At 43.4% G+C, this 27,040-nt stretch overlaps 4 protein-coding genes across 4 annotated transcripts; all 4 read right to left on the bottom strand.

Annotated features, from left to right (window-relative positions):
- Positions 1-1,775: 1,775 nt before the first annotated feature.
- Positions 1,776-8,325, bottom strand: GL218_08550 (Flap endonuclease 1; the record flags this gene model as incomplete). The annotated part of the gene is made up of 5 exons (XM_033585354.1): positions 1,776-5,356; positions 6,977-7,484; positions 7,545-8,106; positions 8,164-8,168; positions 8,227-8,325. The coding sequence occupies 5 exons, from the start codon at positions 8,323-8,325 to the stop codon at positions 1,776-1,778; spliced, it is 4,755 nt and encodes a 1,584-aa protein (XP_033440497.1).
- A 490-nt stretch (positions 8,326-8,815) lies between these two features.
- Positions 8,816-10,757, bottom strand: GL218_08549 (uncharacterized protein; the record flags this gene model as incomplete). Its single annotated transcript, XM_033585353.1, has 8 exons — positions 8,816-9,032; positions 9,093-9,190; positions 9,252-9,306; positions 9,359-9,593; positions 9,657-10,250; positions 10,343-10,440; positions 10,498-10,519; positions 10,628-10,757. 8 exons carry the CDS (start codon positions 10,755-10,757, stop codon positions 8,816-8,818), a joined length of 1,449 nt encoding a protein of 482 aa, XP_033440350.1.
- Positions 10,758-12,553: 1,796 nt separating this feature from the next.
- On the bottom strand, positions 12,554-13,575 carry GL218_08548 (Polyubiquitin; the record flags this gene model as incomplete). The annotated part of the gene is made up of 3 exons (XM_033585352.1): positions 12,554-13,132; positions 13,219-13,253; positions 13,320-13,575. The coding sequence occupies 3 exons, from the start codon at positions 13,573-13,575 to the stop codon at positions 12,554-12,556; spliced, it is 870 nt and encodes a 289-aa protein (XP_033440351.1).
- A 396-nt stretch (positions 13,576-13,971) lies between these two features.
- Positions 13,972-14,772, bottom strand: GL218_08547 (L-xylulose reductase; the record flags this gene model as incomplete). The annotated part of the gene is made up of 1 exon (XM_033585351.1): positions 13,972-14,772. The coding sequence occupies one exon, from the start codon at positions 14,770-14,772 to the stop codon at positions 13,972-13,974; it is 801 nt and encodes a 266-aa protein (XP_033440433.1).
- Between the last annotated feature and the right edge of the window lie 12,268 nt (positions 14,773-27,040).

The following is a 27,040-nucleotide window of genomic DNA, read 5'->3' as shown; positions in this document are numbered from 1 at the left end:
GTTAGGACTTAAGATACGTACTATCAGATTATCTACAAACAGGCCTTGATTCCCCAGGAGGAATTAGGAATGATCAACGACCTTGAGACCTTAGACAATTATTAGTACCTTGAATATACGTTCCAAGCCCTTACAGACCTTGTTACAATTACAAACGCCAGAAATGGAGTTAGAAGAGTAAATACTCTAATAGGAGACATGGAAGCTATTCTTAGAGTAGAGTTTCTAATATCTATCACTAGAGTTTACACCAAATGATATGAATTAAAATGAAATGTGTTTCTTTTTCTCGGGGAAATTAAACAGGGGGGATTTTAAATTTTTGTTTGGCTTAGTCATCCAATATAATAGAGCCTAAAATCAGCCCCTAAATCCCCCCTATTAATACTAGTTGCCTCTGTAGTAAAAGCCTTAACAGTATTGATTTTAGACGAGACTTGCACATTATACGAGCTAGTAATATTGAAGTATGATGGCTACGAGGCTAGCTTAGCTTGGAGGCATAGGGACACCCTTGTGATATCTGGTTAGACCAAGTATCAAGTTGAGCCTGCAAAATGCCTAACCAACCCAGTCTACCCAGCGCTCTTAACAAGCCAAGTCAAGCAAATTTTTACTAAAAACCTGGCCGCCCCCAATTCAAGTCAAATATATGACTTTTTTTATTTAACTGGCGATATTTAAAGACTGGCTTAGGTCTTTGGGCCGGATAACCTTTCTTCCAGGATCCTGCACGGACCAATCTTAGGGAATTAGCAAATGTTCAATTTTTATATATTAAATATGCTTTTCCTCATACAAATTTGGTTTAAAGTTTTATGTACTGTATAAATCCCGATATTGAAGTGTTATCTACCTATTATTTGCCTATTTAGGCAATTTGGAGGCGTTCGGACCATGTTTAGCCACATTTAGCCACATCTCTTGCCACCCCGCTTTAACCAACCAATCGTAATATATATCCATCCAATCATATCATGTAAATATATATATATATGGGCATATATACCCTTGATTTAACTGGCAACTAGCCAAATAAAATAAAAAAATATTTGACTCATTAAAATATCTAAAAATTTGATATCTGGCCAAGTCAGGTCAAGCCAGTGCAAGTCAGGTCAAATAATTAACTGGCTTGTTGAGACCGCTGAGTCTACCTAACCTACCAACTACTTACGTACGTTGCACTCAATGTGCACATAGGCATTTCCATATATTGTGTTGCGAGGCTGCATAGCATTTTCCAGTACTGTCTACACAGCAAAGTCTTACAATCCGGACGGTTAATAATCAACTGTAAAAACTTAAGTGTATTACAGCCCCCGGCCAGATGTAAACATGTTTCATTTAGTATATAGCTACTTATCTCCTAGCCCTAAAGTCGGTAGTTATTCCCTGATTCCCCAACGTACATCGAATCTTGACCATTATTCTAATCTCGCAACAATACTTACATCTATACCAATTCAGTTGCACTCGTTGTACAGCTTTATGAAGATATTCAGCAATTCGATTCGGAACCCTAGGACTCGAGAAATTACCCTAGCTACATCAATTGTCATGGAGAGCTTACTCGGACTACTTCCAGTAACTTTCCCGGATCCCCCGTCGAAAACTATGTTGTCTTTTACTACCGATAATGGCCTCTTGTGGGAAAGCTTTCTCAAGGAGGGGTGATATCCATCTGAACTTTCACGGCTTTCTAAAACACGTGATAAACGTAATATTCCTCTCGAAAGAATAAATCAAAACATAAAGATACTAGGTCGCATTAACTATTCTAAGTACCCAATTGCGAGAGATTTCTCAACTACCTCCCCATAGTCAGTGCAGAGCCGTTGTCTCTTAGCTATAATCTCAACAGGCAGCGACGGTCTCTTATGACTACTTCCTTCACTATCAGAGCCCTCACCCGACCCCGTCGTTATAGGGGTTAGCGGGAGAGAGTTCTCAATAGAAACAGACGCCAGAAGAAGATCTTCGGAGGGTATAGTGGAGCCCGGCGAGTCTATCCCGGCTTCCCTGACTACCTCTAAGCTGTCCTTGACTGCGACAAAGTCGAGCAATGATTTATCCTCAGTCATAGACACCGGTCTTTCTATAACTGAAGCTATTCCCGTCTGCGGGAGATGCGGCTCATCGAAGAGGGTCCCGTACCAGGCCTCTCGGACGGCGAGGCCAAGAGCTACTGATACCTGCCGCGCGACGCTGTTGCCGACAATACGCCATTGAGTCACCGGCGGTCCAACAATCATGTCGTCATCGGGAAACCCCTGTGCGCGTCTGATTTCCAGGGTAGTCAGCGGGCGGCCTTGTTCCCAGTGATTTATAGTGCCCATGCGAGCGTCCGTCGGTGGACATCTTGTAGCGATAGTGCCAAATAAGCCGTTTGGATTAATACGACCCCAGCCTCGAGATGGCCTCATTATCCTGTCTGCAGGCATGGGAGGAAACATGTGATTGCGGTCCAACTCGCTCAGCACGGGAGGAATATCAGGTCGACCATACCAGGCTTTGCTGAAGTTCATGCCCCACGGGTAGATCGGAATATAGGATAGTTGTTTTCTAATACGAGGTGTCAAGCCAATGGAAAGCCGGTGGTCCGGAAAGCCGACGCAGAAATCCGGTTTTGCGTCTCGAATATCAGGCAAATCCCCCGTAGACTCTCTAGCGCTCATGTATCGAAACGGGGTCGACAATAGTATCCTACTATCGAAGGGCCGTCCGCAAGACATCTCGCCAAGCTTTGTTAGACGCGTACCAGGTGGATGCGAATGTGACGGTGTCGGGACTTTAGGCATTCGGAAACCAGGGGCGCTAAAGACGAGAAATACTCGGCTGCGAGACTGCGATGCACCAAATGACCATGCGTCTAGGAACATAACTTGGACCTGATACCTCAAGCCGACAAGTGCGCACACAAGTTGGGAGAAGACGCATGTGTCACGGAAATGTCTCGAATTTACCATTTGTGGTACATTCTCCAGGATTCCGTAGTATGGGCGGTACAAGTCAACATAGGATGCGAAAGACGCAACAAGCGACTGGTTTTTTCGTTGGTCATTCGTGGTCCTATCGGGGGTTAATATAGAAAAGCCCGGACAAGGTGAGCCGGCTGAAATGAACTGGACATCTCCAGGTTGAGGCACTTTGCTATTGTTACCCTGGAGTGCTTGAAAAAGAAGGTCATCAACAGAACCTAAAAAGGGGGTGCATGTGTCTAGCTTGCAATTCGCCATATATGTATGAATAGCCTCACTCCAGATATCGTTAACCCACCGCATCTCGATGGCGCCGCCGTCTTCCAGGCCGCGTCCGAAATTCCCGCCGCCGCAGAACAGATCAAGACCTTGGAGCTTCTGTGATCTATGCCCTTGGGAGGGGTCGAACCCCATCCGTAGGCCGTGCACTAGGTTCATATCGAGAGGGACATAAGCCAATTGGCCCTCTTCAGTCTCGATTTCTTGATGGGTCATAAAAAAGAGGTCTCCAGTCCCATTAAAATCATAAGGTCTAGGTACATTTTCTTCCAATCCGAATGCCCTGACTAGACAATGTCGAAAGATTCTGCGAGAAGAAATCTCCACTAGTTGGTTCGTATAAACGAGTTCGTTTGGGGGCGCGTTGGAGGCAACTTTGTCGACGTCTCTCCTCCGGAGAAGTCTTCTTAATCTAACGTAATGCTTCTTGCCCTCGTCGAAGAATCCTTCTACGATGAATGTCTCCAGCTGCAGTGCTTTCGGGTCGGTTTCAACGAGGACGGCATCTCCAATATTATAAGATGTCTTTTCATGGAACCTGTCCTCCTCACACGTAAGGTGTTCTCTCTTTAGGGTAGTCCATCGGCAATCATCAGAGAGATAGGTCTGACGAACGAAGAACTCCGCTGTTGTGGAGGGATTCCCAAACCATTCGACGCCGTGCGTGGAGAGAATCTGATCTGCTTTTACCCTTGCTGTGCCGTGATGGCACGTGCAATTATTTGATAGGAAGAGCTCATTATTCCAGGGATACTTCATGATCCCGCAGGGGGTATCGATCGGTTGATACAACCAGATTACATCAAAAGAACGTCTCCCTTTAGGCAATCGGTGGATTTTCTGCACTAAACCAAACCACAAATGTTCTCCCTCGCAATGCTTCGACTTTTGTTGCTTCCATTTTGTGTTAGTGTTCTCGTCATCTGGCCTGGTAGATATGACATCTCCCTGTCGAATCGAAGCAATAAATGAGCCATGATCATCCGCGTTCCGCTTGACCGCAGGCGGACTCGTCTTCTCGTTTGGACGACTGGTCTCCACGAAAGCTGCTCGCTTTCTCTCAATGGAAGTCGATGGGCTTACTTGCTTAAGCATGTTCCCAAATGTCATATGAGAGAAAAGATCATGGACATACGATGTCACAATTGTCGGAGATACTGGGCCGTTTCTTCTCGGCTTCGAAGGTCTGCGGTCTATCACATTACTATCGTCAGATATTGCTTGGCCTATCTCGAGATTCGGCTTATACCGGTCTAACGTTTTGATCTCAGCCCAAAATCTATGCCACGAAACGGTTTTCGAATCTAAACCATGGGCTTCTTTCCAGATAAATTCCATATTGGCAATTAGGGCTCCCCGAAAGTCGCTACTCCTGTTGGCAGAATACCATCGTTTAAACGCTGCCGATTTACTATGGGTTCGTTGAGCCCACATGCTGAAGTCCGATTTAAAGTCATACAAAACAGCCCTACGGCCGCTCTCCTGTAAATAGTCGCAATAGTCAAGCACATGCTTGGCAAGGTCGACGATCCAGAGGAATGGCTCGTGGAACCTTATATACTCGGTTGACGGGGCCCTCAACTTGTAGTAAATTTCCCGGCTCCTCTTTTCATTATATTCCGAGCGTATCCAGATTTGATCGCCCACGGTATGTTCCTCGCTCCCATAATTTCCGATAGGGAGTTCTCGGAAAGGTATCTTCTTAAGAAAAAAACGCTGTTCACCGTATCCAAGGACCCCATCAAAATAGAAGTAGTCAGAAAATTGGCGAGTTGCGAGATGCTGTAGAGACCTCAGCTCATAAGGGTAGAGCTCAGAGTCGAGGTATATGGAAAAATCATGCAGATCGAACTCGACGTAGTCTTCAAGAGGCTGTTGATCCTTTATAGCTTCCAATAATATTGGCAACGCGTCTGGTTCCTTAAGCGGGGTGGCAGGTGGAATATAACCTTGGAAAAGAGATCTTGGTTGGGTCAGGGTCGATTGGGGAATTTCTACGATAATAGGTCTCTCTCTAAGCGTGTTTGTGATTGGTAGATCCGGAGCTGTTTCCCAGCCTTCGTAAGGATTTGCCTCCAGCTCGCTAGAGGACGTATCTAACCTCGTAGTACCAGCCTCCAATTGTTGGCATGGATAATTATTGTCGATTTTATCTGATTCGAATCTATGATTGTGTGTATTCGACAAGTCGTCTCTCAAGTCATTTGTGTCATCTTTTTCGATGCTTGAGATGATCGCATGGTCTGAAGGTAGGGACGGGGTATTAAATAATGTTTGATCATTGTCTAATTCAGGCGTTGAAATTAAATCAGCGGGCTGATCAGGAACTGTGAGGCACTGCCAATTGGAAAGATCCTGCTCGTCTATATCCATCCTTGTTCCAACCCGTAGAGTCTGTGCCCTAACAGCACAATCCGTAAACTTAAATATAGAACGAGATCCATTTACAATGACATTATACCGGATGAAAATGTAAATGAAATTGTACCAAAGGGAAAAAGGGGGGCAAACGTATTAGTGTCGGAAGTAGGGGGCAAGTTTCCATGCAATCCTGCTGAAATAGGAATAACTAAGAGAATGGCTTCACATTCCAATAGCCGCTTGACATGTCTGACAAATAGTATAAGGCCGGGTAGATTTTCCGATAAGTTTGCCAGTGTAGAAAGCCACGAAAACCTGAAGATAGAATCTATCAACAACTGTAAGTTGAACCTATGTAAATAAACATAAAATGCTCTATCTAATAATATAAAAAACAGGTTGAAAAGTACAGAAATCAAAGCAGCGGATTTCGATAGTATTGAACATAGTGCTAAACTAGGACCATCGCACTGGAATGAGGCTATCTCAGACATCTTTGCCGTTTGCGAAATAGCCGCGCATGGACGCGACGAAGAAATGAACGTGCACTAGAACAATTGAATCGGAAGCATCAGCCAATTAAATGCAACAATTGTGCGTAGGTGGGTCAGCATATTGTTAGTCTTGCTGTTTGCGTCAAGTCACATTGGAAGTGTCGTTTATGTGGTTAAATTAATTCACTTCTATAAACTAATTTATTGTTTAGTACAATGTAGCCTTGTCTTTGAACTTACTCCTTTTCAGAGTTTCCAGAAAACTGTTCCGTCTGGATGATAACCTATAATGGACTTATAAGCATCTGACCAACCCCCACATACTCTGCCAAATACTTTGAGGTGGTGTCTTGACTTTATGTTAAAGTCACCATCAACTTCGAAATGTTCATATAGGAAAGACTTGACAGACGGTTCAAGGGTTATCCTACATGAGAATCTAAATAGTAGCGAGTCACATAGGCAATATCGAGTAAGATCCCGGGGTGCCACTTTTTCCTTCCGGACCCGAACGGAATCCACATCGGTTAGCGATCCACAGCAAATTCACCCGATTGCCTTAATCGCAAAGACAAGTCAATTGAGAGCAATGATCAATTCATCTAGCTTCATTAAAATACTAGTAGTACTTAACGTTCCTCATTAGCAAGTTCTAGAAGCACCAATATTTTCATAGCTGTTGGTATCAACTCTAACCCGCTCATTACCGTAAACTCCGGTTTTTTGCAAAGCCTGCAAAGCCAACGACGCCCGTTTTTAAACATAATCCCCACCCAGATGATAAACACGAAATAGTCGATCCGACAAGCTCCGAAGATAGAGCCTTTATTATAGTCCTAAGATGACTAAATCACTACGCACCACCGCGAGGCTTCGCCTTGGCTTTGGCCTTCTCTTTCTTTTCTTCCTTCAGCTTCTTCTTTTTAGCTTCGTTCTGCTCCTCGAGTTTTCGCTTGTGTACGGCTTTCTCCTCATCTGTTTTAGGGATCACCTTGAAAAAGCCCTCTAGTCGGGCCTGTTGTGAACTCTTGGTGGCTTTTTCTAACCGTGCGCCACCTGCGCGGACCCTGTCTTCGTTAAAACCCTTGTCGGTCACTAGAAACTTGACTAGTCCTTCAATATCTGGCTTATCCCATTTGAAATCACAAAGGGGATCATCTGCCTTGCGAACGTCTGGTTCAAAAAACAAAGCTCGCGCATCCTCAAAGGGCCAATCTTCAGGTAGTGTATACTTCGAGTCACTCTTGATGTATTCAACCACCTTCTCAAGTGTGCCGCACTGGCGTATTAGCTTCAAAGCAGTGCTAGGCCCGACTTTGGGAATAGGATCGAGATAGTCACAACCAAGTAAAATGCAGAAATCGACGAACTGTTTCGATTAGTACTTTGTCTAATATGTGAATGCGAACCAAGGAAAGGCTTGACTGACTTGTTTGCGATCCATATTTAATCCCTCGAGGACCTTATCAACGTGAATTTCCTGGATTGGCTCTTTTCTCTGCTCACTGAAGGTTAGGTGTCGTAGCAAGACTGGGCTATCAAAGCATAGCGTGTCCATATCCTCGCTGGCTGCTGCAAAAACCTTTCCAGCTCTAGCAAGGGCAGCGCACTGTGCTTCGGCTTCAGTTGGCGCAATAATGTAAGGTATACCCATGAATTTCAACAACTGCTGGCATTCTGAATTGTGCTCCTTGGTGACTCGGACTGTTCGGCGAGAGAACTTTTCCACATCTTCAGCTGTACCAGTTTCCTTGGCCTCTTCGAGTCCCTCTTTAGCCTCGGCCTTACGCTGGAAACGACGAGCAAGTTCACCCGACTTTAGTTTGGGGGGTGCGCCATCGAATACATAGAGAGGTTTGATGCCGTTATCGACCATTCGTAGAGTTCGATAAAACATGCCCATGAGATGGGAGGTAGTATCGCCCGATTCGTTCGTCAGTTGCTGACCGTCGGAGCGGACTGCGATCAGGAAGCTGTAGATGCTCATGGAACTGGTTGTGAATTAGTTTCTACTTCCCGTATTAGAATAAAAATGAAGTTACACATACGCATCCTGTTGTTATAAGATTAGCATGTCAACAACTAGATCCTTTGTCTTTAGAAGTACTCACTATAGCAACTTTGCGACCAAATTGACTTTTAATGTCACCCTCTTTAATGGCGGCAGGAGCCTCATCTTTGATGATGGGGAATAGGCCTTTAATACCCATGATTAAGATATTTTTGAAGCAGCCTGTTATGAGTGGTTGTGGGAATTGAAGACTAAAAAGAATTGAAGGTATATGGGTATTTTGTTATGTGTGGAAGAAGATGAAGTAGTAAGAAAGATTATAGTGGGTGATGTCACGAGAAATGCGAAACTGACGCGCCCTAAATCAATTAACTGAAAGCTTGACGCGCCTTCTAATCGCGAAAAGTGGGGTGGATCCGAAAGCAAGTGTGAGGTGGTCAGTGCTTACCTCTTATATCTGTAACAAACTTTGTGCTAGCCACTTCAAACACTTCAATACTCTAAGCTATGCAGGTTGTTGCATGTAAACGTAAATCAATTTGAATAGAGTTTGAATTATTAATAATTTTATGCCTTTCGCGACTAGTTGCATTCATTAGCGTTTATCTTATGATATGGAACCAGCAATAAGATGAATAATATTTCAACTTCAAATTCAGTCAATTAAATTATATATCAGTTAAGCTATCTTAAATAGTATACTTATATCTCGGACTTTCATCACCAAGTTCGGCAAGTTCATCTTCAGATAAGTTCTCATGTGCTGGCGCAAGAGGTCCCTCGGCACGTTTCTTGTTCTCTCTATCGAACCAATACCACAAGAACCCGAAAAGACAAGCTGCCATACCTACCAAAGATAGAGAGACGGCATTTCCCACAATGTAACGTGGTCCATCAGCACTAGGACTAGGGAATTGTTAAACACTGAGTAACTAACGTTAACATGTTATAGGTTATTAGACTTACTAGATAAATGATGACATGATGCCAGCAGCATTACCTGAAGTGAGTTGCATGCCATTGGCTGTCGTGCGCTTGCCATATCGCGGCGTATTACTCGGTAGCTAGGTAGATTCAAGTTGTTAACTATCCGAAATATAATCCGAATCAACACTAAAAACTTACCCAAGCCAGTGGTAAACCAACTGTGACATAAAGTCCAGTAGCGACTAGGAAACAACTTAAAGATTGTTAGTTATATCTCCAAAAACCGAATCAGTAACCAGACATACCCAAAATAATGGACGCCAGCCGATGAGTTCGAGAGCAGCACACCATATCCAACAACGCTAACAACACCAAAAGCCACAGTGAAGAGGCCGCGCATCTGCATTCGATCCGATAAAAATGCGATTCCCATATAAGTCATAGCGCCAACGAAATAGCACGGAATAGTGAGCAACTGGATCTCTGCAGTCGACCACTGTCCTAAACCACGGATAATCGTTGGCAAGAACGTAGAGTAGCCTAAATTAAGTATGTTAGAATCATGTCTATAAAAGTTATAAATTTCAAGACCGAAAAGCTTACCATAAAGTAAAGTGTCTACGCCGAATTGGCCGAGACAGAACATCCAAACCTTCCAATCCTTAAATGCAGCTAACATGTCGGTTTTGCTAAACTTTTGCGCGCTCTCGGTGGACCCGTAGTGGCGGAAGTGTCGCTCATTCGCTAATTTCTTCTCCTCGGGGGTCAAGAAGTAGGCATGATCGATATCGTTGGGGAGGAAAAAGAAGGCAATGACACCTAGGACGATACTCGGGAGACCTTCGATGATAAATATCCATCTCCACCCCTTATACCCAGAAATTCCATCCATCTGGCCAATGCCATAAGCTAATAATCCGCCCAAAGCACCTGCAATAGCGGCGCTAACGAAGAGGTAACCGACACGAAGAGCAAGTTCTTGCTTCGTATAGAAGAACGTTAGATAAACGTTTAGCCCCGGGAAGAGTCCAGCCTCGACAACACCAAGGATTACACGCACGGCAATGAGTGCTCCATAACTATGAACAAACCCCGTACACGTTGCAATAATTCCCCAGCCGAAAGCGATGAAAGCGATATATCGAGAAGGCGTCAAGGGTTTTAGTACTAAGTTTGAAGGCACTTCAAAGAATAGGTCTGCGAGCCTTGAACAGTTAGATCTAAACGGACTAAAACACCTCTATATCTTAAGATATTATAACTTTTACTTAAAAAAAAGGATGACTAACACGTGACGAAGAAGATAGAGACAGCTACTTGGAACTGATTCCCTACCAGCCCAAGATCTGTCTCTAAACCGTAAAGACGTGCATTACCAATGTTCACACTAGAGCCAGTTAGAAGCCAATCCCTAAGCTGGATGAATGATTGGCGGAGTATATACCGGTCCAAGAAACTAAATGTGTCTGCACAATCTGACGTTAGTTGCTACGAATTTTATAATAACAAATAACAATAACTTAAACAGACACACCGGTGAAAGGTTTAATAAAAGCATTAGTTATATTACTTACAAAGGAGCATAACAAGAGGTATTATGTGTAAATCAAGCTTGCGCAAAAGTTTCTTCTCATCTGCGGCAAACGTCGGGTCCGTCGCGGTCTCGGCCACCCCATCCTGCGCCTTAATATTTGAGTCGGACATATTCGTAATGTCGTCTACCATCGAGCAATAAGAAACGGCGGATTTCGGTAGGATCGCAGACACAAGGCCGAATTAATAATACCTAAGTATCCGGCCCGGTCCAGAAAGAAGCCGGATGAATTGATTGAGTCTCGAGGAACGTATATCGGATCGGACTGTGGCGATATGTTTAAGATCGAAAAACCCGTTCAGCTCCACCGGAATCGCCTCTTGTGGTGCGGACTAGGAATTAGTCTTGTTTTACGTCAGTCTTGTCTTATCAACTATCAACCGTGCCTGGAGCTAGAGATAAGCTATCTCCTCGTTATCTCATGTTACTCTTAAATATTTGATGGCGAGTCCACAACTATCGTATCCATAACGTGTGGTAGAGTAGAGGAGAGTAACAAGAAAGGAAATAATATAGAATATATACCCAGGTATGTATATAACTATTTAACAATTAAAGAAAATGTTACTCTTTACCATTATCGAGCTTCCCAGACCCTTGATTCGGGCCTATCACTTTGCATGCTCCCCAGCAAGCTGAGCTGCATCCCAAACCCCCAGCCTGCTGATAACTTACGACCCGAAATTATTAAGCAGGTAAGCAAGCGAGCTGCACATGGCGGTAGAGAACCAGGTGAAGGACAACGTTGGAAATGAGGGTTTCATCAAAGAGCCAGCTCTCACGTGAGCCCAGGATTTTCCCAAGACCACCGGTGAACCATAACCGTCAATTGGCACGGATTCAGCCAATTGAAGGTAAACGGAGTCTTGTAAGGACAAGATATGTCGACTCGTAGATTACGACACAGGTGGTAGCCCGGACTAGCGGGAAGAGCCGATTGGGATTTTAGGTCCTTCGCAAAAGCACATGTATCTCCGCCGAGACCTGAAGACAAGGGCTGAAGCCAGGGTCGGATAAGATAAACGTCAGGAGTGGGGGTTGTATTTTCTAGTAACTATGTAAAGCTCAATATCTTTCACCGAAACTAAAACTAGAACATGTAAATCAGAGATACCCATTTCTTGGCTAAATAGGCCGATTATCACGATGACGAAATCCAACCCCCAAGTATGAATTTTTAAACCTTTAGGTAGTGTACATAGAAGACCTGAAGCTCTCTCCAATGTTAAAATGGGGCAGAAGGGCGTCAAAAAAGGTGGCGCTTCCTACCAAAATATACCAAAAACACTCTAACTTCTAACGGCTATAATTCAGCCAATTTAAGACTAGATTAATTATAGAATATACTATTCGATAGCCCTGATAATGGCCTATTTTACTATATTTTTTATTTAGTCTAAGATTAGGAAATAAGCCTTTAAATAAAAGTAGTTTTATATTAATATTTAATATTTTTACAATAATAATATAACTTATAATTACGTACCAACTTAGGTTAATATAAGTAATAAAAAAATCATCTGATTATATTTAATAGCTTAATTTTATTATAATAATTTATTTTTATTTTTAAAGGTAGGTTTGGGTATAGAATAACTTTTTGAAATATAATACTTTTATATGCGTTGGTAGTGGGTGCGCCACCTTTTTTGACGCCTTTCTGTGGGGGCAAGGGGGTGCGGCATCGATTTGATCAGGGGTATCCCAATCACCGATATTCTCGGCGATAACGTCGTGTAACTAATTTAAATCGATGCTAAATCCGTAAGCGTTCCATAGGGCTGGCGCCGAGGTAGCACAATAGATTTTAGCCTTTATATTAATAATAGGCAACATCACCGCTACGAAGCTTGTATATTACGGGAGCATTCTCCATGTCCAGATAACAAGTGGCTCATCCATTCATTCAATACATCTCATCATACCCCGAAACGCGAATCTCACCATCTAGTTCGCGTTTAAGATCGGCGACGGTACGAGTAGGACGAAGTGGACCGGCCGGATTTATCAAGGCGTTTGGGTCCTGTACTTCAAGAATATGACGGTTCGGGATCGTGATGTGCCCCCCACAATGGCCGAGGCTGATGAGGTACGGATGTATCGATTCATCGCTAGCCATAGCGATGCCGCGTGATCGGTCTACTTCGTTGACGCTTTTGACCGCGTCGAAGTCCCCGACAATAACACTAGGTTCCTCGGGTAGATCGAAAAACGGGAGCCCCTGGGCAGCATAAGTCGCTGCGGTAACAGGAGAGGGTGGCGGGCTTCGCCCCGTGACAGATCGGAAGCTAGCGCTGTTGAGTATCTGTACCGGAATCGTCATCGTCATGTGCTTGAGCCATCGGGAATCGGGTTCGATGTCCATTTCAATGCTCTGCTCGATCTTACCTCCCGCCGCAACGCCCATGGAATGATCACCTATAGGCGTGTCGTCTAAATTTACACCACCGCCAAAAAGACGTACACACAAATGAATAGTGGCTTCCTGGCACTGGAGTTAGATTCAAAGTTCTAAACCTCATTTTGCTTTCACGCTTCAGGTTTCCCTGCTAGTATATAAGTATCACTCACCGGTTCGATATGGTAGTTAGCAAGTGTCAAGCCGTCTATATGGATATTAACACCAATGCTCTAGGTAGTAACTTAGGTAGGTTGGGTACCTATCTACATACCGCATAACTCTCTGCCCGCAGATATAAGCCGCTGTTCATTAACCGGAACCCTTACAAAACTGTATATCAAATTCTTAACAGAGCGGATCGTATATGGGGGTAAGCATTTGAGTAAGATTGTCTTGCCAGCGAGCGTCTTAAGGAATAAATGTATAGACTTTGCGGGAGCCGATGATGTAATCTCGAATTGTAGGCCGCCGATAACATCCATTCCAGTGAGCTGTGCTTCGACGCTGTAGCCTTGTCCCATTGGCATAGCGACAAACTGTCTCACCAACCCTAACTCTAACCTTTTCTATCTTTTTCTGTTTACCTCGAATCGCTTTCACTAGAAAATTTGGAACCAGTTACCCATCAGAAAGCAGGTGTTTCTGTCGGCGATTGCTTGAGAACTGACCTCTATCGATGTTTCACTTTTGATAGGAACGCCCATCATCTTCATCTACGTAAAATATTAGAGAGAATATTTACAGGTTTATATAAAGAAATCTAATTACCAAGAAAAACACGTATATATGGACAGACTCAAAAGAGGTTCACGAAATTAATACCTGTTATTTTCTATAAAAGGTAATATATGATATGATTGGTCTACTCCGGACGCCATGTCTATGCCCAAGGTATCAATCTATAATATGACACTCTCCCATATTTATCGGCAAGTGTATCCGCCATCAATAACAATATCAGCGCCGGTCGTGTACGTGCTAGCGTCGCTAATCAAGTACACATAGGCCGCCTTCAACTCCTTTGCCAGGCCGGGACGGCCCATGGGAACCATGGAGTACCACAAGTCCTGCGTCTTCTTCTCGATGAAGTCCGATAGGCCGGTATCGATGTACCCGGGCGAGATGGAGTTGACCCGAGCGAAGTCGCGCCATTCATTAGCCAGGGACCGGGCCATGTGGATGCAGCCGGCCTTGGCGACGTTATAGGAGGTTTGCTCCTGCGGGAAGTTGGCGACGTGGCCGGACATGGAAGCGGTGATGATGAAGGAGCCGTGGCCCTGTTTTTTGAAGTGAGGACCGACTGCCTTAGCGCAGTATGCCGTACCGTTTAGGTCGACCTGAATGACCTTGTCCCAATCCTCTCTCGAGGCATCAATCACGCCGCCATCAGCAGTAGCACCAGCATTGGCGATAAAGCCGTCAATATGGCCGAAGTCCTTCACGACGTCACGGACGAGCTGCTCGCAATTGGCGAACTCAGCTATGTCACACTTGTAAGCCTTGACCTTGACGCCATAGGTCTTGCTTAACTCCTCCACATTCTTGTCAGCTCCCTCCTTGCGTGAGGAATATGTGATAGCAAGTTCAGCGCCCATCTCAGCGCAACCACGAGCGGCCTCAATGCCCATTCCTCGAGGGCCGGAGGCACCGGTAATAACGATGACCTTGCCCTTCAGACTGAAGAGGTCGATTAAGCTGTCCGACTTGGGGATTGGCTGAGGCATGTTTACGGTGGAATATGTTAGATATTTTCAGGGGGTGGGTGCTAGTATATCGGAATAATATGTATGAAAACAAGAGACCGAGAAGCTCTGAATAATGGGATGGGGTCAGAGGAGAAGTAGAGACACTACCCAGATTATCTGGACTCTTATATATTCTCGAACAAGAATATGTCTGGTAGGAATAAGGTGGGTATAGGTGGATATAAGTGGATATGAGATAGAAAAGTCAAGGCCGTCAGAAATGTTAGATGATGTCATAATAGCATTCATACCCGGATATGATAAACCTAGGTAAACCACTTACATTCGAGACGGCGGGTATACTTTTCCCGCTTTCATACTCAGCGTAATGCATATGTTGGTCTCACTACCTACAAGGGGTAAAGTGGTGTGAGTAAGAGTAAGTAAGTGAAAATCGTCAGTTTGGGTCTTGTGTCTCCCGAGTTTTACGGTTACTACCGCGGTCGGGAACTCGGAGGACCCGGATGACCTTTTCTGTGCAATTGGGTGTGTAAGCTTCGATTATCGGGTTACTAATATTCTTGCCTTTCTCGGTCGACGCGGCTTCAGATCGTGACATTGAAGCTTAGACTTACATAAAGTACCTAGGTAAACTTTGAAATTATATACATGTTAGGTACATGCATCGGCCAACTTCGGCACGACCACGGTGTCTAAGATAACCCCACAGAGGAGCGGGGCAGGGGCCGATTATCCCCCCCACGTCCCCGGATATACTTAACCCCAAGTTACCGGTTACGGTGCCAATTCAAGAATAGGCACCTACCTGCACGCTACCTAATTATGGTAACTCCGAAGTTCGACGTCCTCCGATCAGCGAAGAGAATTTGGCAAAGGGACATCTTAGTTAAATATATAATTGCTACCATTTAGAAGTCATTTTATAGCTGAGGAGTTTTTGAATTGATTTTGGTTTATGGTGCTTTACTATTATATTCAACACACTCCTAATTGCCCTTATTCAGTACAAAAGGCAATACAGTTCGACATTTCATATGCCTACATTCTACACAATTGTCACCATACATGTATGAATTATTATTACCCAAGCTATAATTACCTATACTTCATATTCGTTTCCCACACAAAGAGGATATTGAGATGGTTCCCAGCTCAAACATGCTTAGGGTTCATCCCCTACACCCCTACTTCCGCCTCCACTTCTCCTGGTCGTGCTCCGGTTATCTGCTCGTGGCATGCTAACTACAGGAGCTGTCTCCTTATCTGGCCTGGCTGAGTTTTCACTCATTGTGCTTCCGGTAGGCGCGGTTGAAGCAGTGGCAGTAGTTTGAGCAGTATGAGTAGTCGAGCTCTCGCCTATTGTCTGTCTTATAGTACGAAAAGCCAATCTACGAGGAGGTGACACGACAGAGACCGCAAGCTGTTCCTGGTGAATAGCAACGTGTTTCATAAACTGTGCCCTTGCTACCAGCAGTTTTCCATCTGTTATAACTACAGACTTGTCTTCTGCATGGGTCGTAGATCTGAGTGATGCGGCCCATTCAAAACAGAATGGACAGTCGTGGGCCTGAAAGTAAGTTGGTACCACTCGCCCTGTGTCGGTGAGTGCTTTAATCTGCTCAGTCTGGAATATACCATGGACAGAACTAATATGCGATTCGGTGATAGCCCTGCTGCCAATATGCTCGCAACATAAAACGCATGTATATCTGGACCGATGAAATAGTAACTCATGATCAGCCCATGCATCACGGCTACTAAACATCTTACCCATACATTCGGATTCTGCCGCTGTGCATACATACGCCCTAAGGTCGCTAAGCGCATGAAACCTATAACATATTAGATTTGGCTTAGTTATACAAAGAACTAAACCAATTGTAGCTTACACCCAATCCTCCTCGCTCTGAAAAGACTGGCTGGTAGCGCATATGGGGCACTCAAACGACATTCCATCTAAAGCCAGCATCGTTAAACTTGGCAATCCAAGACTTCTCGCAGATTCTAAATCCAGAGGTCTATTCGTTGATGATGTTTCGGTTCTTTCTTGTACTGTATTGGATTTTAGCCGTGTTCAGTGTTTATAAAATTTTGGCTTTACCTGGTGCTCTTTTCATATGCATTTCTGGTTTTGCTTTACGATCATGCCAATATACTATTTGTCGCCTCCTTTTCGCATTAGCAGTCCCTAGTCGTTCAGCCAACCATTTCGTTTGTCCAAAACTTAGTAACTTAAACTGGCGTTGGATATGTGTCGTTTCATTTGATGCCTCTATGGTATCCCATTCCTGGAAACTTTGTAGGGACTGGCTCTTGTGGATCTCCTCTTGGACCAGGTCGCTCATCCTGAATAGCGATCGGATGCATAGAGATACAACTTCGATCATGACCTGAGTCTCTTCATCAGATGAATGATAGTCCAGTGCGGGTTTTAGCTCGCGTTGCAGATTCCTCGCAGTCATATTAGTTTGGTCAAGCTGATTAACAAGTAGTTTATCTCTCCCTAAGGGGTCTGTGAGCTATTGCTAGTAAGAGTAGATGTATATATCGTACATTCATCGATAGCGTCAAGAAGGTCGCTCAAGAAGCCGTATATCTGGTCTCGGACTTCTGGAATAACAGACAGAAGACGTTCAAGCGAAAACTGGTTCGTTGGCGGATTAAAAACACCTATATTTCCAGCCCACAATAAGTACCGGTCCAAAATATCACCAATGACATTCGGCTGTGTACGTAACCGATCGCTTTGGGCCTTATTTTCGACTTCATCTTTCAATATTTCGAGTCTTTTGTTTACTTCGCGGCACCGTTCAAAGATACTTGTGTGGTGCGTAGGCAGAGACATTTTTTGCTAAGAGCTATCGACACGAGAATTTGTGGAAAGACGTATTGGCGTCATCGAATTTCCTCACGTAAATCTCTTGGAGATACGACCACCATTACAGAATTGAAGAAGTATCATTGGACTATGTCTCTGCATTTAAAATATTCCGAGGGGGTACAAACTGCATCCGAAACCCCTCATCTTTCCGTAGTTACATTGAAATCTCACCCCCCTTACATTCTTCAACTACCTGACCTCGAGAAATTGTTTTCTAATGTCTACCTTTGAAGTCGTCGGGCTCGCTTTAGGTGCTTTCTCGGGGGCAATTGAAGCCTGCAAGCTGTTGCGAGAGACCTATAAGCGTATCCAGATTGCCCGCAGAATTCGCATTGAATATATAGATTGTGAACAAACCCTGAAATGTCAGAAGGCAGCATTCCTAGGACGTCTCAGACGACTATTGCTGCCCCTAGCTAGAGATGGTATACAAATAAACGACTTATTATCGGATCCTAGAGGGAGTATTTGGAAAGACAGGAGAGTTGCAGACCACATCGAAAATCGCTTGGGTAAGGAAAAATATGAGCTAGTTATGCACCATATTCAAAAGTCACACGAAGTTATAGAAGTACTCAGAGACGTACTGAGACTAGACTCGGCATCATTGCACGATTATCTCATAAACCGCGTATGTTATGGAAATTTTCCGTAATGGCTTACTGCTGATAACATTTATTAGAACTCTTCGACTCCGTATTTATCTAAAGAGTGGATCGATGCACAGATATATACGGTTAGCTTTTGCAATGGAGGAACTTCCCGAGCCGAACTATTTGGGGAGCTTGAACAGCTCAATGCTCGGCTTGGAGAACTGTTAGGCGAAACAGATGTTGAAACAGAATATGGACGACTAATAACTAATAATTCGGATATATGCAGTTTTGGGGCAAACGCAGATACGTTTTTCACAGCAATCACGTCGGTATGGGATGAGTGCTGCAAAAAGGAGCATCTGGCCAGGTTATTACTGCAACACAGAACCAGCCGGGATACCGATTTCAATATGTTTTTCGTTAAGCAGTCGCCTTCATATTGGCTATTACAAGAAACTCGAATCACCCAAAGTAGACGTGAAGTAAAACAACAGTATGTTATCGCCCCATGCTCAATTTATAAGAGCTAATATAACATCAGACACGATACAGCACCTGTAACTAGATCATCAACTGTCTCGTTCAGTCGCGCCAACCTAATTTCCTGTATCTGTACTTCACTCAAGAACGAGAACAGCGAGTATTATGGTTATCTTCCCAGCAAAAGCGGTGCCTACTACATGTACAAGGAATTACAAAGTCAAGTACAAGATCTCAAAAGTATGACCATAGACGAGATCCTTCGTGGAGGAGCGGGACCAACGCCCAGCCGGCGGCAACGATACGTTCTTTCGCTTGTCCTAGCATCTTCCTTTGTCCAGTTACATGAAACGCCATGGCTTCCAGTTTCCTGGAAAAAATCAGATATCGTTTTCATCGCTGCTGAAAACTCTGGCGTGTCTTTCCTAGATCAACCTTGTTTGAACCGCGAACTCGTAGCCACCGCTCCGGCTAAGGGTAAAGAACACCAGCAAATGTCTTCGCCAGCCACAACTGGTAATGGAAGAATCGAAAAGGCATACCGATCTTTGGAGCTTCTAGGTATAGTCCTTTTAGAGTTGTGCTTTGGCCAACTTCTTGAAGAACAGACATTTCGTCGGGCGTATGAAACCCCTGGGCTCACTGAAATACAAAGGTACGCATTTGACGCTGCTGCCGCCCGGCAGTGGAGCAGTAAAGTGAAGGACGAGGCAGGGCCTGATTTTAATGAGGCGGTCAGATGGTGTCTCGATGGGTGCCGTGTCATCCCGACGGAGGATTTGAGGAGAGAAATGTTACGACAGGTCGTTTGGCCTCTCGAAAGATGCCACAAATATCTTTTCGAGAGATAGCAAAAACATAGCCTTCTATATGGTGACTAGAAGGGGTACAGGAGAAATCTACCTTACTCTATATTGCAAGTCTTACTACTTACCTAGGTAGGTGGCTAGGGCACATAGAACGCCTGCTCTCCTCAGGCCAGTACGGGGTTCGATTAAATTATTGTGTAGTTTTAATACATTCATTCAAAGTGGCTACATCCTATCCTAGGTATCTATCAGACCATATAGATCACACACTAACTCCGGAACATGAAGTGGAAAAAAGCTATTAACAACCAAGAAATATCATGCAGGGATTCTAACAATACCATCTGATCTTCAAGCTTAGTACGAAACTTTTTAATCAAAACAATACAATTATTATCCATACTAGGTTGATAGTCTGCTTAAGATGCGGATAATAATAAGTTAAGATGGTTTGTAGAACAATATGTGAGCCAATATGAAAAAGCTAGAATTTGGAAGACTACCAAGGATAAGATGTGAATGCGTGCGAGCGTACAATGAGCACAAACTTGGTCACAGCAGCTGAAAATATGTGTTAATAATACATATGAGGTACATACATAAAAAAATCATTCTTACTTTCTCCCTAGGTACATTCATTTGTGCACATTCGGTGACATCCAAATCCCGTCCCGCATTACAATGTATGTCTCGTTTGAATGTTGTTGTCCTAGGACCAACATAACACAGCCCTGTCTCTTTACACCCTCTTCATTGCCAACTCAGCCTCTACTAAGCACAAAACACCCTCTATACTTTAGAGATGTATTAATATTCTCCATGATCCCCTTAATTCAGTTGCTCTCATATCCAACTGTGTCGCAAATATGAACGTTTGCTAAATTCTCATATCCATAACTTCCAGGGTCTCTTTACAACAGCAGATCAAGATGGATTCTAATTACGAAATACCTGCCACCTATTTCATCCATTCGCTCTCCGATGAATCTCAACCTGAAACAAATGAGAAAGCATATACCTGGTTTCCTACGATGAACTTTGGCAGCGTATGGCCCTTGGATCATTGTGACTTGGTTGCTTTCAACGCCTGTATGTACTACTTTCCATAGTTGTTTGCTAGTTCCTTAGGTACCTAAGCCTAGGATAAGAGTCTTACCTTGACACCTAAATTTACAGTACTTCTCTCTGAAGGATCCTGGCAGACGACTCCGAGGCTTACCATAGCGACTAATTTATACCGCATCTTCGCCGTATGTGAACGCTTATATCCGAAGTTCAAAGACGGTCCGCTCAAGAAGAGTGAAGTGCTAGATTTCTTCTCCCTTGTCTATGCCCACTTAAGTGACCACTGCCTCGCCCACGACCACTTAGAGGAGGACGGCCCTCGACGCATAGCCGACCTTGTGGAGTACTTCATTCGTGCGTTAAGAAACTATAATTCCAAAGAATATATTATCGATCTAGATCTGGTTCCACTTAACGAGATAATACGCCGGTTTACGCTGATGTCGAGTTTTCCTGAACGTACATGGTTCTACTGATAGACTCGCACATCACAACAGTTTAAGTGAGTAGGGATTGAGAGATTTATAGAATGGCTACGTTGTAGCTACGGAAGACCGAAAAGGGAAAACAGATGGCTAGACTTCTATTTAATTAAGACCTTCTTTAATCCAGATGCTATCCAAAAGAAAAGCCTTGCATGCTGATAAACACTTTTGGGCCCTGCAAGGAATTCCCTTAATGATAAACTAGTGGTATAATTTTATCGATAATTCCTTTCATTAATAATCTTATAAGAGGAATGAACAAAATAATGGGAAGTCCCAGTAGCTAGAAAACAATTATATTAGAAAGCTTTGGTGGCCATAACTATAGTAGCAATGACTTACTAGAAATAGGGGAGGAGAGACAGTCGTCACGAAACTGAAGACGGTGAAACTGCATGATCCAATAATCGTGCTTGTCATATCGTGAAAAGACGTCCAAAATATCGTAATCTACTCATTAAGGGGAAAGCAAATGGTAGCAATGCAAAGTTCAAACCATACAGATAGAAAAAGAAAAAAATAGAAAGGGGATAGGGATTATGAGATCACGTGATACCCTTCAGACTTACACCTTGCAACTTTATGCCAAATCCATCTATCAATATATGGTACCTAACGTACCTTTCATCTATACTTATTTTTGGTCTTGCAGGTAAGGTAGCGGCTCTATATCACCCGTGATTTCCTTATTTCACCACAGCATCGCTTCTTCTCCTTACATCTCGTGATTTCACCTTGCTCGTCCAAACATCCTCTTCACAGCCGACGTATCTCTTACCGAACCCTTGTACGGCAATGAAATTTTCCTAGAGATAAGAGAAGAGAATATCTTCTATATTATTACTTAGCATTATAACCATAGTCTACATCTTGTGCGTTGCCAACCCGTAACCCTCCCTAAACCCCCCAGTCACATCAAAAACAAATCGTCTATCACCGATCAGGTTAAGTGCTCCACGCCTTGGTAACTTGACTCTATACCTATCTCAGTTATTGGACTGGGCACGTAAGATTTAAGATTTATTCCTGAACATTTTCCTTTCTGTGATAGGCATTACTGCCTGTGTCAGGGGGTTTATACCCAGGTGATTGATGTCATACACAGAGTGAATATCTAGGATAGGTAGACCAAAAGGATGATATTATTGAACCAGTAACGCCCGATTCTACTCCCTTTCGAGGGCGCATAGCGCCCTTATATAGTAGATAGACCCCTGTAGGCCTCCTTACCCACTTATACCCTGACAGCCTGTTTAAGAGTGGTTGAAATATTAGCTAAGAAATGTAAAAGTCCTATTCATATAGAGCTCAATCTACTACAATTCTGCAAAATTATATCTAATAAGAGATGCTAGTCTTAAAAATGATCTCGATATAAAGGTTCGTAACTGGCTGGATGATCTAGACTATCTGGACCTCGCCAAGCGTGTGGAAATATAAAAATAGGATGACGATATTAGTCTCCTGACCGCACTTGCAGGCTTCAGCTTCGATAAGTCCAAGATACCAACTGATATTAAACTAGCAGCCCCCAGAGAGGTCATCCTCTTAGGTGGCGAAGAAACATCATTGTCTGCAGTCCTCAATGAAGTTAAGCTCGTATTTGAACGTTCGTATGACATCCGCAAGGAGTACGTCGAAGACAACTACTTCGTTTGGTTAACAATTTGGGGAAAAGACAATTTTTGGTCTGGTAAGACAACACTTGCCACTCCCGATACTCTCAAAAAGGTCATTGACTTCTACATTGCCGATTTCAAGAACGGCCAGAAGCATGGCGAAGGCGATGATACTACCCTTCCCATCGATTCCCTTCAGAATCTCTCGATGGAAAGTGTCTTAATCAATATTGCAAAATGGTTACAACTGGTAGAGGGCACTAAATATTTCTTCACTACTAAGTTGGAAGAGTGTCCTAATGAAGATCAAAAGTACATCAATAAGCCATTACGCAAGTGACAACTACCGTCTCCTAAAGTGGAGGGGTGTAACAAGGTCTATAAAGGCTTGGAACATATACTCAAGATTACTAATAATTTGCTAAGGTCTCAATGCCTTTAATGATATCTGTTCCCATTCTCAGGAGAATCAAGGCGTATTTGTAAACTGTCCGGAGCACGTATCTTGAGTCCTAACCACCCCCTCAATATGTGTGTCTTGGTTACCTTGCATTCTACCTGCATCTCCTCGTGATGCGTATTATCCAATGACTATATCAATAGTTATCCCAGCCGCCTGAGTGGACGTTGGCTGCCTCGTATTCTAGCCAAGAAGCCTCAGCCATGTTTTCCGTGTGACAAAGAGCGGCATAATCAAATACAGTTTCCGCCAAGAAACTCGGACGTCGATGCACTTAAATCCAACAGGGCGTATAATACAGCTGACTTGAAGTGTACAGGGTAGCATTACAAATAAGAATATCATTTATTTTTCACCTGTCAGTCATAGAAGACATTTAAATGCAAAAAGAAAATCACATTTTGTCTTAATATTACATAATTTAAAAAGCTCTGGCTATTCGTAATTATTGGTGTATAATTGTTCTTACGGGCGTAATGTAATCAATTAGGAGAGTAGGAACTTCATATATTTAATATTACGGTTTATACGGGATCTTGAACAGACCTATTGACTACTATAGTCAGCCTCTGCGGGGTTTATCAATAAGGGGCAACGGCGTGTATCGTATAGCGCCGTATTGGATGTCACTAAATAATAAGGTATCATGTGAGTATTGTAATACTATTGTATATGACTAGGAGATAAAGTCCTAGAAGGTAGTATAGCTGGCCCTACGCAAATAGCTGATGACCGTTCCGTCCATCCCTAACATTTAACCTCTTTTGACACGTAACAAAGTTCTCGCAGGGCTCGCTACTCAGTTTCTCCGGGAGGATTTTTTGTGGCGCTGGGCTTATTTTGATATGTGAAGTAATACGCACCAGCTATGTGATAATATTATAGTCCAGCCATATGAATAAACGACTTCATCTCAAGCGTAATAGTACAGAAACGCCATAAATTATAAGACAGTGGGCATCATATTTTGGATTTCTCTTAAAGATCACGCTAAAAGCCACTACAGCGCCCAGGATTCCAGGTATGACATATCTAAACGGCCTTACGACCCAAAAGAGGGGATAAATGACCTATCAGGGGAAATAAAACTACTATGAAAACTTGTGATGCTAGACGAGGGCTGCCATCTTCTGATCCCAAGTCTAATCACCCACTTGGTCTTTTAGATCTTAGATCTGCATAGTCATTAGAACAAGCCCGCTGATAATAGCTATGAATGTAATTCCATCAGAGTTTACACGACATTATTTGCTCTTTATTTACCGCAGTCTCCAAATATCCCGGTATTGATCGACTGTTGTGGCGTATATGCCCCCTACGAATGCCAATGTATCTAGAAGGAGGACAGCAACCGATCTCGACAACATGGCTCAGGCAGTACGCCACGTTCTTTAGTTTCTCCGGCTAATATAAGAGAACCTTAAGAGAGATCTTCGACATCAATAGAATAGCGTAGCCACTGGTTGATCTCCAAATCTAATCTTCGAGTAAGTATAGATGAATAAAAATTATGACAAGATTAAGCATTACCAATCTTCGTCATCGATACTAATGTTTCTCGTGTTTTGGTTGATGTATCTATTAGTGTTTTTGTGACTTCTTAATAATTTTTGCTTTTCTATAGCCCGCTTAATCTAGGACGATCTAAGGAAGCCTAAGCCATTCGAGCCGTCCCGTCCTTCTTGACTGGCAGATTCAAGTTTTATAGTCTTTTCCCTTTTCATTCTCGTCCAACTCTAGCCGTTGAAAGTAAGCCCAGGCTATTTCAGCTCCGGAAATCTACGAAAAAGCCCAACGCCACGTCTTATTCAACGTATTGTTCGACAGTGTAGGTTACCGTGTCATAACGTAAGCGCCAAAGAATACCATGCCTTAATAATTATAAAAGGTGAGGGGTAGCACTCCTTTGTAAATTCTAAAACTTGGTCTACAATAATATAGAATATTTATACAGCCTATTACCTTATCAACCGAGACGAAGTAAGCATGACTTATACTATGATTGTACTCATCAAGCGTAAAGAGGGCATGTCCTCGTCGCAATTCCGCACCCATTACGATAATGTCCACGTCCCTCTCTTAAAATCGCTCCACGGATCAACTATGGCCTCAACACACACACGTTACTACGTTTCTCGGGATGCAAAAGCCGAACATGAGTCTACTGATTCAACCGTGCCCGAAAAAACGACGACTCCAAACGAAGAGTTGCCTCCCACTATTATGTACCTAGGAAAATTGGCGGATATCCCGTTCGACGCATTTTCAGTATTGACCTGGGAGAACAAGGAATCAGGGGAAGCATTTATGAAAATCTTCCGTAGTGGAGGTGTGGCTGAAAAGGTAGCCGAGGATGAGGAAAAATTTATCGATCGGGAAAAGACGATGATATTTTCAGTTGCGGGCTCGACCACTACGGTATTTGGATAAATATGTTGAGACGGATTTCTATCTCAAATTCATTCATCAAACCTACCTAATGTAGTCTGACATTAATTTGACGAGTTTATCTACTATTATTATGATTACCGTGTCCTCGTTTTCCTTGATATTAGAGGTATACAGTACTTTATGATACGAAAGGTTCTTATATTTTGTTACACAACGTCCGATATTTTCCATATCTTTTACCATACATCAGTAGTAGCAAGCAAACTCCTGCCCATCTTCGTTAGGCTGCACGGCATAAGCGATAGTCGAGTTACATTTCCCAAGCCTTGATCGCTGCTGATCTACGAAGTTATCATAATCTCTGGTAACTCCGAACTTTTTCCATTTTATCAATCGCCACAGCTGTTTCCTCGTAAGCCCCCACTGTCTAGATCATACTTGTATTTGATAGCGAGGAATTGTCACAAGATGGGACCAAACAGCATGGAAATGACTTGATTTTTCTACGAGGACCTCTAACCTGGTTACGAGTATTTACGCCTATACATATGGAATGTTCTTTATTCTGGATACTTAATCTAGAATTCTAAGAGTACCCATCGTTTTGTAATTAATTCTATAAAGCTTTCTAGAAACTAGGCTAGTAGACGTCCGCTTCATTTAAATATGCGGTTCCGCCCGATGCTAGCCCCGTCAGCTTTGGATCGAACACAGCGGTGACCTTCCCCTGGCCGACGATGCTGGCATCAAAGTCGGCATGGTCATAGGTTCTATAAACTCATAAATAGGATAGGGCACTATATTGGTTGATTTTGAATTCATATGCTATCACGGCACTAAAGAGAATTACTGAGTCCAAATATGGATACAAGTGGACCATGGCCGCCCCTTTGTGTATATTTACTACTGACAGAGTGACGGTCGCCATCGACAACTATAAGATCACGCAAGTGAGCAGCTTTTTAAGCCTCGAAACTTATAACTATAACACCGGCACCGAGATCAATTGCTTTGCCTATTTAGTTGGGTGGTTCACGATCTCGGACGTTGATTCCCTTGATGCGATGTGCACACATAGCTAAAGAGCCTGCTCTCTCGATAGTTATGTTTTATGTAGGTCTATATTATATCTGCATGTCTACAATAGGACCCATACTAGCACCCAAAATGAAGCCCCCTTATCCATCACCGACTTCGACTTGGCATAACGATACATACGCCACCATCTCACCCCAGCGTTCCAAACTAAGCGCTACTTGTAGGGTGTTCACTAAAGCAGGTGTTGTTGCCAGTAGTCTACGAATTTACACAGGTAAGTTCTGGCTTATTGATCCCGTCGACCTCCTTGTTCGATTCGCCACGTTAGCCCTTCCTCTGGGCAGTAAAACTTTGACCCCTTGTACCCCTTACCCCTTGTACCCCTTACCCCTTGTACCCCTTACCCCTTTTTATTGTCTGGAAGGCTGACTGACTAACTTTTCATTTCTACTAGTACAACTT

This window comes from Daldinia childiae (genome assembly GCF_008694065.1).
Source record: "Daldinia childiae strain JS-1345 chromosome Unknown Scaffold13, whole genome shotgun sequence".
NCBI lineage: Eukaryota > Fungi > Ascomycota > Sordariomycetes > Xylariales > Hypoxylaceae > Daldinia > Daldinia childiae.
Note: the sequence above shows the minus strand (reverse complement) of the source record. Positions and strands in the feature narration are given on the sequence as shown.